The 12,942-nt window shown below is 60.4% G+C and overlaps 1 protein-coding gene across 3 annotated transcripts in view; it reads left to right on the top strand.

Moving 5' to 3' along the window:
* The window catches only part of RRBP1 (ribosome binding protein 1), a 48,182-nt gene extending 39,089 nt beyond the window's left edge, over nt 1–9,093 (top strand). For 2 of the 3 annotated variants that reach the window (XM_070381118.1, XM_070381117.1), the window contains 16 exons: nt 93–262; nt 390–424; nt 2,994–3,084; nt 3,457–3,549; nt 3,913–4,005; nt 4,088–4,171; nt 4,293–4,382; nt 4,822–4,914; nt 5,251–5,322; nt 5,788–5,883; nt 6,306–6,389; nt 6,865–6,951; nt 7,474–7,557; nt 7,718–7,816; nt 8,146–8,289; nt 8,554–9,093. In XM_070381118.1, coding sequence (XP_070237219.1) covers nt 93–262; nt 390–424; nt 2,994–3,084; nt 3,457–3,549; nt 3,913–4,005; nt 4,088–4,171; nt 4,293–4,382; nt 4,822–4,914; nt 5,251–5,322; nt 5,788–5,883; nt 6,306–6,389; nt 6,865–6,951; nt 7,474–7,557; nt 7,718–7,816; nt 8,146–8,289; nt 8,554–8,589 — 1,451 coding nt within the window. In that variant the 3' untranslated portion in view covers nt 8,590–9,093. The remainder of the gene's footprint in view (nt 1–92; nt 263–389; nt 425–2,993; nt 3,085–3,456; nt 3,550–3,912; nt 4,006–4,087; nt 4,172–4,292; nt 4,383–4,821; nt 4,915–5,250; nt 5,323–5,787; nt 5,884–6,305; nt 6,390–6,864; nt 6,952–7,473; nt 7,558–7,717; nt 7,817–8,145; nt 8,290–8,553) is intronic. The other variant, XM_070381119.1, reaches the window with a different exon arrangement.
* Nucleotides 9,094–12,942: the final 3,849 nt, after the last annotated feature.

The following is a 12,942-nucleotide window of genomic DNA, read 5'->3' as shown; positions in this document are numbered from 1 at the left end:
GTGTCTCGAGCCCATGGGTGTGTGCTGGGCAGCCTGGGAGCGTCTGTGTCAGTGACCCCCCACCCCTGACCCACCTGCCACCCCTTCTGCAGAGCTGCACGGCAAGCTGCAGTCCTCCGAGGCTGAGGTGAGGGGCAAGTGTGAGGAGCTGCGTGGTCTCCATGGGCAGCTGGATGAGGCCCGGGCGCAGAACTCGCAGCTCACGGAGAGGATCCGCTCCATCGAGGCCCTGCTGGAGGCCAGCCAGGCCCAGGATGCCCAGGTCAGCACCCCTCTCCCGGGGCCCCTCCACCCACCCCACAAGCCCCGCCCCCCCCCTCCGCCCCCCGCAACGACCTGCCGTCTGAGGCATGTGTCCTGGTGACCATGGGGCTCTTCTCTCGTTCCAGGCCAGTCGAGTGGAGGCCGACCAGCAGCAGGCCCGGTAAGAGGGGCCAGGGGCCCAGTCTGGGTGTGGGATCCCTCCCCGGATCCCGGGGAGGATCCCTGAGAAGCCCTGTCATCCCCCCCCCTCCTCCAGTGCCTGTGGGGAGCAGGAAAGAGGGTAGGACCCAGCCTGTGGGGAGAGTGGCCGGGCCTCCTACTGTCCATCCATTCATCTTTCCATCCATCTCTGGAAGGGAAGGACTGGCTGGTTGGGGGTTTCTCTCCATGTCTATGGGAAGAGGGATTTTAGGGCTTGAAGTCATAACTCAAACAGAAAATGGGTCACACTCCCCGAGTGGAGAACCTTGGAGGTTGCCCAGACCTTGGCACAGCTCTGGCCATGGTGCAGGGTCCCAGCTGACCAGACACGGGCTGGTACTGGGTGACGTCAGCGGCCAGCCCCAGGCTACCGAGACTGGGGGAGGTGCCCCAGGCCAGGGGGCTGGATCCCTTGGAGTGACCATCACCTCCAAGTGTGTGTCCCTCAACAGGTGCCTGCGGGCTCACGGGGTGGTCCTGGCTGCTGTGGCCGGGGGCCCTCAGGGCAGCCATGTGGGGTGAGGCCTGGCGATGTTGTCCGTCCCTGTGCAGGCGGTCGGCCTTGTCCTGGGCTGTCTGCTGACCAGGCTCCCTTGTTCTGGCTGCTGCCGCTGGTGGGTCACCTCCCTGGTGCCTCTAGACCACGACCCGCATTCCCGGCTTCAGGTCTGAAGGCTGGGGAAGGAAGCTGGCCTCTTGGAGGCCCCACAGCGCCTTGCTGGAGACTCAGAAGCAAACCCTCTCCTTGCACCTTTCCAGACAGCTCAGGGCAACTTTGTTCCTCATGGTATTTGTGGGGGTAGAGAGGTTGTGTTTATTTAGTGTTTTGTTCTTGTATTTTAGGATCAGATTCTTGGACCACACTGCTAATTTCTAGGTACTTAGGTCATGTTGTAAATAGGGTTGATTCTAGTATTTTGCATCCTGCAGATGTTTGACAGAATGAGGGGTTTTTAAAAATTTTCTTCTCAGACTGTTTATCTGGAAGTTGTGACTAGGCCAGGCCATCCTATTCTGGGGTGGAGGTGAGTGATCCAACCCCATACATTCTGGAATGTACTTCGGGCAGTGGCCACCAAGTGGGGTGACTGTCAGCGTGTCCTTGTCACCCGCCGGCTGTGTCTTCCTCCTTGGGGGTGCTCTTGCAGGGATTTGCAGGGGGCCAGCTGCTGCAGAATGCCGGCGGCTTGACGGAGAAGCTGTGAGGGGTCCCAGTGGTGCTTTGAGGGTGGGGTCAGGTTCTGTGGGCTGAAACTAGCATCTTAGAAGTCCACAACGGCCATCTTCCAGGCTGGGTGCAAACTGTACTTAGAATGAAGGTGAGGGTCAGGGCAGGCAGCACACAGCCCTCCCCGAGGGTGTTGTCTTCACACACTTCCTTAGGGTGGCGGTCCTCAAAAAAGCTGTCCACTGTGGCCCCTGGTGAGAAAATCAGAACACATGTTCCCACTGGGGGCGTCCTCGGAGGGACTTCCTTCCTGACCCTAAGCGGTCCTGGTTGTGCTACTTCAGGTCAGCACTAGTGGCTTCCTGTCCTGTTCTAAATCGAGACTCAAAAGATGACATGTTAAAGTGTCCATTTGCAGCCTCTTTCTCAGGACAGCCAGAGACGTTCTAGAGTGTCCACCCCGAGCTATCTGGGTGACGGGGCAGACAGAACCACATGGCCTTGAGTCTGGAGGGAAGCGTGAGGAGGTGGTGCCGCTGTCCTGCCAGCTCCCCTGGTGTCTGAGGTCCTCTCGGGCCAACGTCTCAGAGCCCAGGTGCAGGACTGAGGGGGAGCCTTCGGGTCCCGGCAGAGCCAGGTTTTGGACACAGGGCGGTCGCGGCAGGGAGCCAGGGCCTGCCGGGCACCACCAAGAGCAGGAATGTTCCTGATGGACTGCGGGCAACTGTGCTGCCTGGTGTCCTCCCAGGAGGCCCAGCCGCGTCTCTCCAGGGCAGCTGTGGCCGTAGGGAAGGGCCAGGGCCGCAGGCTGTGGGACAGAACGGGACCAGGCAGCAGAAGAAGTGAAGTGAAAGTCGTTCAGTCGTGTCTGACTCTTTACGACCTCTTGGACTGTACAGTCCATGGAATTCTCCAGGCCAGAATACTGGAGTGGGTAGCCTTTCCCTTCTCCAGGGGATCTTCCTGACCCAGGAATAGAACTGGGGTGTCCTGCATTGCAGGTGGATTCTTTACCAACTGAGCTATCAGGGAAGCCCTTAGCAAAAGAAAGAGCACCCCAAAAAGCAACGGTCCAGGGCCTGTACCGGCACTGGCCACGCGGCTGCTCTGACCTCTCCGTCCAAGCAGCTGTGTCCCCAAGTGGGATTCTGGTGGCCTCTGGGCCCTCGGCTCTCGGGGAAGGGGCCTGGGCAGTTGCCCAAGCTCCTCTGAAGCCTGTGCCTTGTGAGGGAGGGGCCTGGCCCTCGTCCCAGACCCCATGTGTGCCCCTGGGCACCTGGGACAAGGAGGGGCTCCGAGACAGGCCCTGGGGGGGCTGCAGGCCTTCAGAGCCAGACAGTGACCTGCTGTCTGTCCCCAGCCTCATGGAGCTGGAGTCACAGGTGTGGTGCCTGGAGAAGGAGGCCACGGAGCTCAGGGAGGCGGTGGAGCAGCAGAAGGCGAAGAACAATGTGAGTGTGGGGCCGGGGCGCCTGCCGTGTGGATGGGGAGGGGCCACCTGCCGTGTGGACAGGGGCCTCGGCTGCATCCTGGCCCAGGCCGTCTTCCAGAGCCTCTGACCGCGCCTCCCGAGGCCTGGCTGGGCCAGAGTCGGCCTCCAGGTGACTGGAAGCTCTTCACTGAGGAGCCAGTGACTGCCCTCATCTCCCCACCCCCAGCCCCGCAGACGAGTCTCTCTCTAAAAGGCACCGGGTCACCCCGAGCCATCAGGCGCCAGTGCTGCCTAGCATCCCCTGTGGGGTCTGGAGGCAGGTCAGGGGGGTTTGCATGCCCTGCAGAGACCAGCCTGGCTGGGCATGCTGACCATGCCCCTCTCCTCCCAGGACCTCCGAGAGAAGAACTGGAAGGCCATGGAGGCTCTGGCCTCGGCCGAGAAGAGCTGCGAGGAGAAGCTGCGGTCCCTGACTCAGGCCAAGGTCAGTGTGGGCTCCGGGCTGGCGTCAGTCAAGCTGGTCAGCAGAGCTTGCAGCCACGGGCAGGGCAGCCCTGGGCTCAGACTGGCTCCGGAGTCCATCCAGGGCCCATCCCTGCCTCTTCTTACGTGTTCTCTGCCCACCCTCCCGCCTGTTTCCCCTGGAGAAGTGGGGAGCAGTGAATCCTTTGTGCTGCTTCTCAGCTGGGCCTTGCCCTCCAGGGCCACCGGGGGCCCAAGCTTGGTCTGTCTGCGTGGACTTTGTTTGTATTGCTCTTCTGCCCTGACATCTTGTCTGAACGATCCCCCTGAGCACCCAGGCTGACCACTGCACTCCCCCCGCAACCCCTGCCCGGACTCCCCACAGGAGGAATCGGAGAAGCAACTCAGCCTGACGGAGGCCCAGACCAAGGAGGCCCTGCTGGCCCTGCTCCCGGGGCTCCCCACCTCCACCAACCAGGTAGGAGGCGGGGTGGCTCCTCTGGGTCCCCCCGCCCATGAAGGGGTGCATCCCGCCCAACTGCAAAACATTTCTGTTTCAGAGTTACGCTGAGTGGTTGCAGGAGCTCAAAGAGAATGCCTGTTTGGAGTTGTCGAAGCGGCCGCAGGCGAGCCCGGAGCCCTCGGTGAGCACGGACAGCCATCCAGCCTCACAGCCTGCCCTGTCCCCCGGGGGTGCCTGGAGCCGGTCGTCAGGCTTTGGCTCACCAGCCCCCCTCACCCCTCCCCTTCTGCCTCCGCACTCAGGACTTGGCCGCTAAGCTGAGGGAGGCGGAGGAGACGCAGAGTGGCCTGCAGGCCGAGTGTGACCAGTACCGCAGCATTCTGGCCGAGACGGTGAGGCCCGGTGGGGAAGTCCAGCGGTTGGGGGGCCCGACCGGGTCGCTGGCTCTGTGACCTTGGGTGGGCACGGCCCCCCTCTGGGCCCTGTTCCTGTGGCTGAATGGCGAAGAGGGGTGCTCAGGGTGAAGGTCTGGGGTGAGTCTGAGGCGGGAGGGGAGTGGTTGGCTCTCCTATGACACCAGGAGCCCAGCCCTTGCGCTGGGGCTGGCCCTTCCTGGGCTGCTGAGGTCCACCTGCTGCAGACCCATCAGAGACGAGAGTCCCAACGGCTCTGTCTTCTGCACGCTGGCTGGGGGAGCCCCGCTCCAGGGCCGCCCCTTCCCCGCTGCGTGGCCGGCAGGGCTGGGATCTGAACAGGGTGGCCGCTGGGGCAGGGAGGGAGCTGGGGGATGTATGTGGGGTCTGCAGGCCATGCTCACGGCTGCCCCAACAGGAGGCCATGCTCAAGGCACTGCAGAAGAGCGTGGAGGAGGAGGAACAGGTGTGGAAGGCCCGGGTGAGCGCCGCGGAGGAGGAGCTCCAGGAGGTACGGTGCCCGAGGCACCCAGGGTCCACCTGCCCAAGCAGGCTGCCAGGGCAGAGTGCCATCAGTGCCAGGGGGACGCCCACAGGGTCATTTGGGTCACTTGGGGAGTCGTTTCGGTGACGCCACATGAAGTGTGGTCACAGAAAGACTCGACAGCTGAATCCTGGTCTCTAGGAGACCCCAGCCCTAGGAAGAGGGGCTGGTCACTCTGTGGGGCAGGGGCACCATGGGCTTCCTGGGGTGGGTCCTAGGACAGCTGTGAGGAGACGCAGCAGTGCATCCCTGGTCAGATCCCCCAGGGCTCATGCTTGACTGCCCCTTCCTTGTGCTTTGTAGTCACGGGTCACCGTAAAACATCTTGAAGAGGTTGTCGAGAAGCTCAAAGGGGAACTTGAAAGTTCTGATCAGGTGCGTGGGGGCTCTGGGCAGAGAGCGCCGTCCTCTGACGGAGGCTCCTGTGGTCGTTTTCTTTCCTGGTCCACGTGTCCCTGCTTTTCCTTAGTGAGCGGTTATGACCTCGGGGTGGCCGGAGGCAGCATGCCCAGGGTGGTGCACCGTGGCTTCTGCCGTCGCCTCAGGAACTGTGGGAGGAGGGTGCGGGATAGCCCCGCCACACTCGTCCATCCACCCTGGCCTTGGAGCAGGTCCCCCAGCACCGACCTTGCAAGTAAATCTCTAGGCCTGAGACCTCATCCTGTCCCGGGGTGCCTGTGTGTGGCACCATGTCAGGGGTCTGGCCCCGGGCACCTCCTGGAACCGTCGGGCCGTGGAGGCCCCCTCCAGCCCCTGTCCCCGAGCCGGCCAGCCCTGATCCCCGTGGTCGTCCCTTTCTCATCCCACCCGTTTGCGGCCTCTGACGCACGTCCTGTCCAGGTGAGGGAGCACACCTGGCGCCTGGAGGCCGAGCTGGAGAAGCACGTGGCGGCTGCCAGCGCCGAGTGCCAGAGCTATGCCCAGGAGGTGGCGGGGGTGAGTCCTGTCCCCGGCAGCCCCGCAGGCAGGGCTGGGTGAGGCCGGCCAGCCTGGCAGTGCGGGAATTCCTCCACCTGGTGCAGCGACGCCATCCTTATGGGCAGGCATTTAAACGTGACAGGGCTTCATGTTCAGGCAGCAGAGAGGACAAGCTCAGCACCCCGATTCTGGAGTGATCTCAGACTTCTACCTTTGCTTTGTAAGACACTCCATAACTTGTGAAGGCCTGGGAGAAGCCATGTCCTGAATGCCATGCTTCCCAAGTCTTAAAAACAGCAGAAACTGCTGGAGGCTGCCTCCCCCTGCCCTCCCCTGCAGGTTCCCGGGGCGGGTGCCTGCATGTATTGGGTTCCCTGAGAGGTGCTCACAAGAACTGGTCGTCTCTTCTTTTCTCCCGCCACCCGGCTCTGTTTTCTCAGTTGAGGCAGCTCTTATTAGAATCTCAGTCTCAGCTGGATGCGGCCAAAAGTGAAGCCCAGAAACAAAGCGACGAGCTTGCCCTGGTGAGTGGCCATGGTGTGACTGCTTGCTCTGTGGGGGCTGGGTATGCATGTTCCCATGCCCAGTCAGAGGGGATGTGGGTGGGCTGCTGGAGGGGCTGCTGGCACGTTTGCTTGACCCTGGGCCTGTGGCTGCTAGGACCACAGTGTGGCCTGGGAGGTCCCCTCCCTTGCTTTGCGCGCCTCTGTCTCGCATGTACCACATTCCCTGGGAGTCACTGGGCTCCATGCCACTGGCCTTGCAGTGAGTGGAGTGTGTGCACAAGGGCAGTCTGGTCCCTCAGCTGCAGTTTGACTCTAGCAAAGGGTCTCGGTGCTGGCCTCCCGCCCCCAGAAACCTGCAGGGGAGCCCACACAGGCCATGCTCATCAGAGCAGGTCCCCTGAGGGGCTGTGGCTGCCGAGAGTGCCTGTGGTCCTCCTGGGGAGCTGCGTGCATCCAGCCATGCCTCAACACAAACCCAGCCTCCCTGTTCCAGGTCAGGCAGCAGCTGAGTGAGATGAAGAGCCATGTGGAGGATGGTGACGTGGCTGAGGCCCCCCGAGCAGAGCAGGACCCCGCCGAGGTTAGGAGGGCGAGCCGGGTGTTGGTCACTGACGCTGCGTGGGCTCCTGCACCCAGTGCGGGGCGGGGACAGCAGCCCCGACGCTCGCTGATCACCAGCCCCGCTCTGCCTAGACACCTGCTTCTGAAGAGATGCAGAGTGGAAGGAAGGGCGAGGGCTGGGGTGTCTGGTGGGGCACTCACCCTCCGGACCCCTGATCCAGCCAACTATCAACAGCCTCCCCATGGTGGTGGCGGCCTCAGGGTGGGATGGCCTCCTGGGCCAGGGCTCGCACAGGGCTGATGTTCTCTGTCCTGGGGTCTCAACAAAGGACCCCGCATCCCATTGGCATCTCTCCCCCATCACCCAGCTCCCTTCCCCAGCTGCTGGGTCCCGCCTCCCCCAGGGGAGCGGGACCCAGGGGAGTCAGGACTGGCTGTAGGGCCCAGGCCACCCTGCGTGTCCATGGCAGGGCAGGGTGGGGGGCCCTGGGTGCCTAAAAGGGTCCTGCCTGCCCCAGATTCCAAACGTGTTTGCCTGCAGCTGAAGACGCAGCTGGAACGGACGGAAGCCCTGCTGGGGGACGAGCAGACGCGGCGGCAGAAACTCACAGCCGAGTTTGAGGAGGTCAGGGTGCTGCTCAGCTGACAGTTGTCTGTCAGGGCCCTTGTGGGTCAGGGTGGCAGGGCTGGGCCAGCCGCAACCCACCTGGGGGATTGTCACTACATCCTGTCACTTGCCTTCTGTATGGGTCCTGACCGCCCCCCACCCCCACCAACCCCCCCAGGCTCAGCTCGTGGCGAGTCAGCTGCAGGCGGAGTTGGAGAAGCTCCGTTGCACCAGCGCCCTTGGGTCTTCGGAGGTGGAGGAGGCTGCACAGCTGAAGGTACTGGGCGCCATCACTTCACGCTCCCTGTTGTCCCTGGAGGCCCCTTGGGCACAGTCCACCCTAGTTTAGGGGAAGGTGAGGTGGGGGAGTATTCCTGAGCCTCCAGTATCACAGACAACTGGATCAAGTAGAACTTAAGGCCAGTGCTCAGCAGCCAGTACGTGACCTCAGGGGCTACAGCTTCGAACAGCCCTGTAGAGACACTCCTGATTGTGGCCAGGAGACCGTGTCCTCCTGGGCCTGGTGTGATCCCACAGGCACAGCCAGGGGGCCCGTCCTGCTGCATGTCATGTGTAGGCTGATCCCCTTCAACCCTCCAACCGCAGGAGAGGCTAGAGAAAGAGAAGAAGTTAACTGATGACCTGGGACGTGCGGCCACCAAGCTGCAGGAGCTTTTGAAGACGACCCAGGAGCAGCTGGCAAAAGAGAAGGACACGGTGCAGAAGCTGCAGGAGCGGCTGGACAGACCAGTGAGCGCTGACCCCGAGGGGCAGGGGGTAGGGGTGCACAGGACCCTGGGGAAGGCCAGCAAGGAGGAGATGTGGACTCGGGGGCTGGAGGGGTGAGAACAGAGATTCCTGAAAGCTGACCTTGGACCCCTGCCAAGCCCTCGGTGTCTCCTCCAGCCCCAGGCCACTCTGGTGTTGGGCTGCAGGCCGTAGTTAGGGTGGGTTAGGAGCCGGGGTGAGTGCGCCCCCGCCGGCCAGCTTCTCCCCTTCACCCTCTGTCCACAGGAGGACGGCAGCTCAAAGGAAGGCACTTCTGTCTGAGTCTCCTGCAGAAAATGAAATTACTGTTCAACTTACCAAAATGCCTTACACATTCCTTACAAATAAACCAACCGACACAGCGTTATCCGGGCCCAACTTCGGTAGCTCTGAGAAGCCATAAAGACAAGAGTTTCTTAGCACCAGAAGTAGATCTTCCAGACCCAGTTTGTACAAGAAGAACCTTTGTCACATTCGAGAAACACTATCGCCCTGGCCCGGCCCTGGACCACCAGCCAGCAGACGCCAAAGCCCTCGTCAGCCGTGCGACAGACCCAGGGCTTGTTCTGGGAGGCGGGCCCGGGGTCTGTATGTCAGTCAGTGCAATTGTGTCTTTCGCGGGGTTGGGGGTCGGGTGGTTCTAGTGCTGAGTCCCTAAGGCTGCAGAGCAGACTGGAAGGTCACAGCCAGCGAGGCAGCAGCCCCAGTCCCCGGAAGATGCTGCCCCCAGAACCGACGCGTGACTCCTGGGTGTTAATGCCATTAAAACCCGCGTGTCGCCCGGCACTCTGGTCTTGTCCCATCTTCCTTGGGGGCTCCTTCCAGGAGAGAATGAGTGTGGTTTCTGGTCCCCCAGTGCCCACTGGGCAGGGTGAGGGAGCAGGGCCTGAGATACCTGGTGGCCTGATGGATGCACGGACTGGTCCCCACCCTGAGGAGCAGGGCTGCGGATGGCCCAGGCCATAGTGTGAAGTGAGTTCCAGGAGTGAACAAGGGACTCTCTATCCTTCTGGCTGGACCCGGGCAAACATCCACTCCTCAGGAGGGCTGTAGACGGCATCCAGCTTAACTTGCCATGATCCTTGGACCCTCATGTTTTCGGGGATCTGAGTCTGGTCAAGAGGTGAGTTGGGGGCTTCGTAAGGAACCTGGAGTTTAAGCCAAAAGTGGATTTAGAGGCAGGGTCATGGGAGTGGTTGCATCAACCCAGAAACAGAAGCTGAACTGAAGCAGCCCCCAGGGGTCTCTGTGGTACTTCCAGCTCAGTCCCAAGACTCAGAAGCCTGGGAGAGGGGTCTGATGGGCTGAGTGTGGCTGGGGGAAGACAAGCACCTGGATGGCAGGTGCACCCAGATGGGAGGGGGGTCTCACCCCTGCCTGAGAGCCTCGGCATCCCACACCTCCAGGCTGGGTTTGACTCCCTCCAGGGTGGTTGTCACCAGCACCTCAAGACCTCAGGGAGGGAAGGTTCCTCTAGCTGCCTTGGGCCACATACACAAGTAGCGGCCAGGGGCTGGGCAGTGCTGACCTTAGGCTGCATGACCAAAACCAGGTGCTGGCTTGCAGGGGGCACTAGGTCCGTGGGCCACCTGACTGCTGAGTGGTCTTAGGTGTGGTGACTGTGTTGGGATCATGGTGTTGGAAATTCTGGGATGATTCCCCAGAGACAGAGCAGGACCTGGAGTTTGCCGGGAGGGAGGAGGGGTCAGGGCCGAGGGGACAGGGTGCAGAAAAATGGGATGAGGGGCCAGGGTGGGTGAGAGGGCCCCGTGGAGCTGGGTCATGAAGGCAAGGGGTCTGAATGGGCAGGGCACCGGAGCCACTTAGGTTTCCCAGGAAGGGAGATGAGACCTACCTGTTCCAGACCCCTGCAGGCGGCTTAAGTGGAGAAAGGAACCCCAAGGGCCGGGGGACACAGGCCAAGGGTTCTGGCCAGAAGCCTCAGCGGGAAAAAGTGACTGATGATGCCTGTCAGGCCACAGGCTCGGTTCTCATGTGACATCTCAAGTGCTCGTGGAAGGGGCACCTCCCCCATCCTGCAATGAACCCCCAGGGAGTGGGAGCAGCTCACCTGGTGAAAGGCGGCCTCTAATACCTGCTGAAGTCTGGAGGCCTGGGGCCTTGCCTTGGCTGGAAGGGAGGCTTGTGACTGTGGAAGCCGTGACCAGCAGCCCCTCACCCCACACCCCTGTGAGCTCCTAACTCCGGGCAGGGCTCACGACTCATCCACATACAGGAACCTTCACCCAAGGGCAGTGGTTCAGGGCCATTTTCTGGTGAACAGCCGCCCTTATGTCCTGTACCAGGTCACCCGCAGGACCTCCTTCAGGTCCTCTATAGTCTGCTTTTCCACTAAGCTCCCCTCCCCCACCACGCGGCTGAAAAGCTGGGGACCCTTAGGCAGGGCTCCCCAGGTGGCTCAGATGGTAAAGATTCTGCCTGCAACGGGTGAGACCCAGGTTCAATCCCTGGATCGAGAAAATCCCCTGGAGAAGGGAATGGCAACCCACTCCAGTATTCTTGCCTGGAGAATCCCATGGACAGAGGAGCCTGGCAGGCTACATACAACCTGTGGCGTTGGCAAAGAGCTGGACATGACTGAGTGACTAAACTTAGGCTAAAGGAACGGGGTCACCTCTGGGGAAGGAAGGCTCAAAAGACCCTAGGGGTGCCAAGCTGCTGCCTGTGGGCTCCATCCTCAGACCACCTGGAGGGCTCCAGCATCCATGTCTGGGGATGGGCAGGGTGAGGGCCTCCACACCTGCCAACCACTGGCCCAGCAGCCAGAGGCCTGGCAGCAGCAGCTCCCGGCCAGCAGGGGGAGCCTGCAGACCTTGCTGTCCAGGGGCCAGGTCCAACCTCAGGCTCAAGAAGATGGGGGAGGCGGTCAGGGGTAGATGGGGGCGTGGAGAGGCAGCCACCTACCCCAGACCCCAGGTGACAGAAGAGCTGGGAGCTCTGAAAACATCCAAGTTCAGAGGCTCCCGGGGTTGACCTGAAGCTCAGGGTCTCGCTGCCCATTAGCAGCCCCTCTAGACCTGGAAGCCCCATTGCAGCTTTTTGGACTACCTCTGGTCACCTGCGTGGGAGGGTCAATAAAATGCACAACCCCTGGGATGCCTGGCCTTCAGGCAGTGAAACCACCAGACATGCTCCACAAATGCCTAATAGGACGCAGAGCCCAAAAGAAGAGTTGGTTTCCTTCCAACCTCAAATGGAACAAAACCTAACTCAGAATTCCAGATTTTACAAATAAATAACTCACCAGGGGTGTGATGGGAATACCTTGGCAGGGTGGGGGGGGTGGGGGGAGAGACCCGAGTGCTGTATGACCTTGGACAAGTTACTTTACCTCTCTGGACTGGCTGAGGCCCTGGCTCAGTAAGTCCCCTTTCAGTGCCCCTCCCCAACCATGTAGTGACCGTTCTTCCAGCCCCAGCCCAGCTAGAACTTGGTCTGGAGATGGCTTCCACATTTTGAAAATACCCCAAATTGTGACCAATCAACATGTCTGTCCTCAGGCCCATTTAGGCTCTGAGAGTCCAAAGACGAGCTGGTAAAGAGTGGAAGTCACACAGGTGTGTGTGGACCAGCTGTACTCTGAGGGGAGAGGGGCTCTAGGAAAGGAACCCACTCGACCAAGCCCCATCTTTCCACCTGTCACTGTGTTCATGGTTTTCTCTGAGATTAATATTCTCGGAATAACTAACTTCACAGCCCACCTCTAAATGTCTGTTAGCTCTAAAAGTCAGTGGTGGTATCTGCTGCCACTGCCTCGGGGCAGAAGAGCAGTCGTTCAATGAACCCTGAGTCAGCTTTCCACCCGCTCTTCTGCAATGTGTGAGCACCTGTCAAAGTGTAAATGTGCTGGAAGCAGACAATACCTGCAGTTGTATTCCTCACCAGGGTCAGCTGAGGTCCAAGACTCTCATTTTGCAACAGTTACCTGTAGTGCTGGTGAGCAAGAATCTAGGGCCCCAACCTCAGGAATCTAGAAGCTCCTTGACAGAGAAGTGACTATTAGCATTTCCCAATTTCTGGAGCTGAGTGCCAGGAGCTATTTACATGTCACACCCCCGGGCACTGCTCGAAACCTTCCCCACAGCACCCCACACACATACCTGCACGGAGGCAGGTGCTCATACAAGCGGCTCCACACGTCACAAGGTGAAACCACAGAGAAGACTGTCTCCTGAACCTCCTGGCTCTGCCTCCGAGGCTGATTCTTCACCAAGGCCGTCTGGGGCCTGCAGTGCTTCTCGGGCGCCTATCCATACAGTCACTGAGAGCACTGCTTTGCAGTAGAGAAATTTAGGATGAAAGAATGACAAGCAGCCTGTATGTCACCAGTAGCCAGCACCGTTTTCTAGATAATCTGGAAAGAAGTATTTTGATCAAAGCATAACCTTTTTTTGGCTCCCAAACAAGAGAAGAGATAACAGCCTGGCATTTAGATAAACATTTGGAATAAGAACGACTTCCAAATATATACCAACCTTTTCATTCAATCAGAGGAGGAAGGAGCCGTGATCTTAACTGTAATTGTCTGAAATAGCCAAGCCTCCCCACCTAACCACACATGTGGAAGGCAAAATCCTTTATTCCCAAGTCACGCATGAATAATTACACAGGAGA

The sequence above is a fragment of the Bos mutus genome, chromosome 13 (assembly GCF_027580195.1).
Source record: "Bos mutus isolate GX-2022 chromosome 13, NWIPB_WYAK_1.1, whole genome shotgun sequence".
NCBI classification, from domain to species: domain Eukaryota; kingdom Metazoa; phylum Chordata; class Mammalia; order Artiodactyla; family Bovidae; genus Bos; species Bos mutus.
This window is presented reverse-complemented; position numbering and strand designations above follow the sequence as displayed.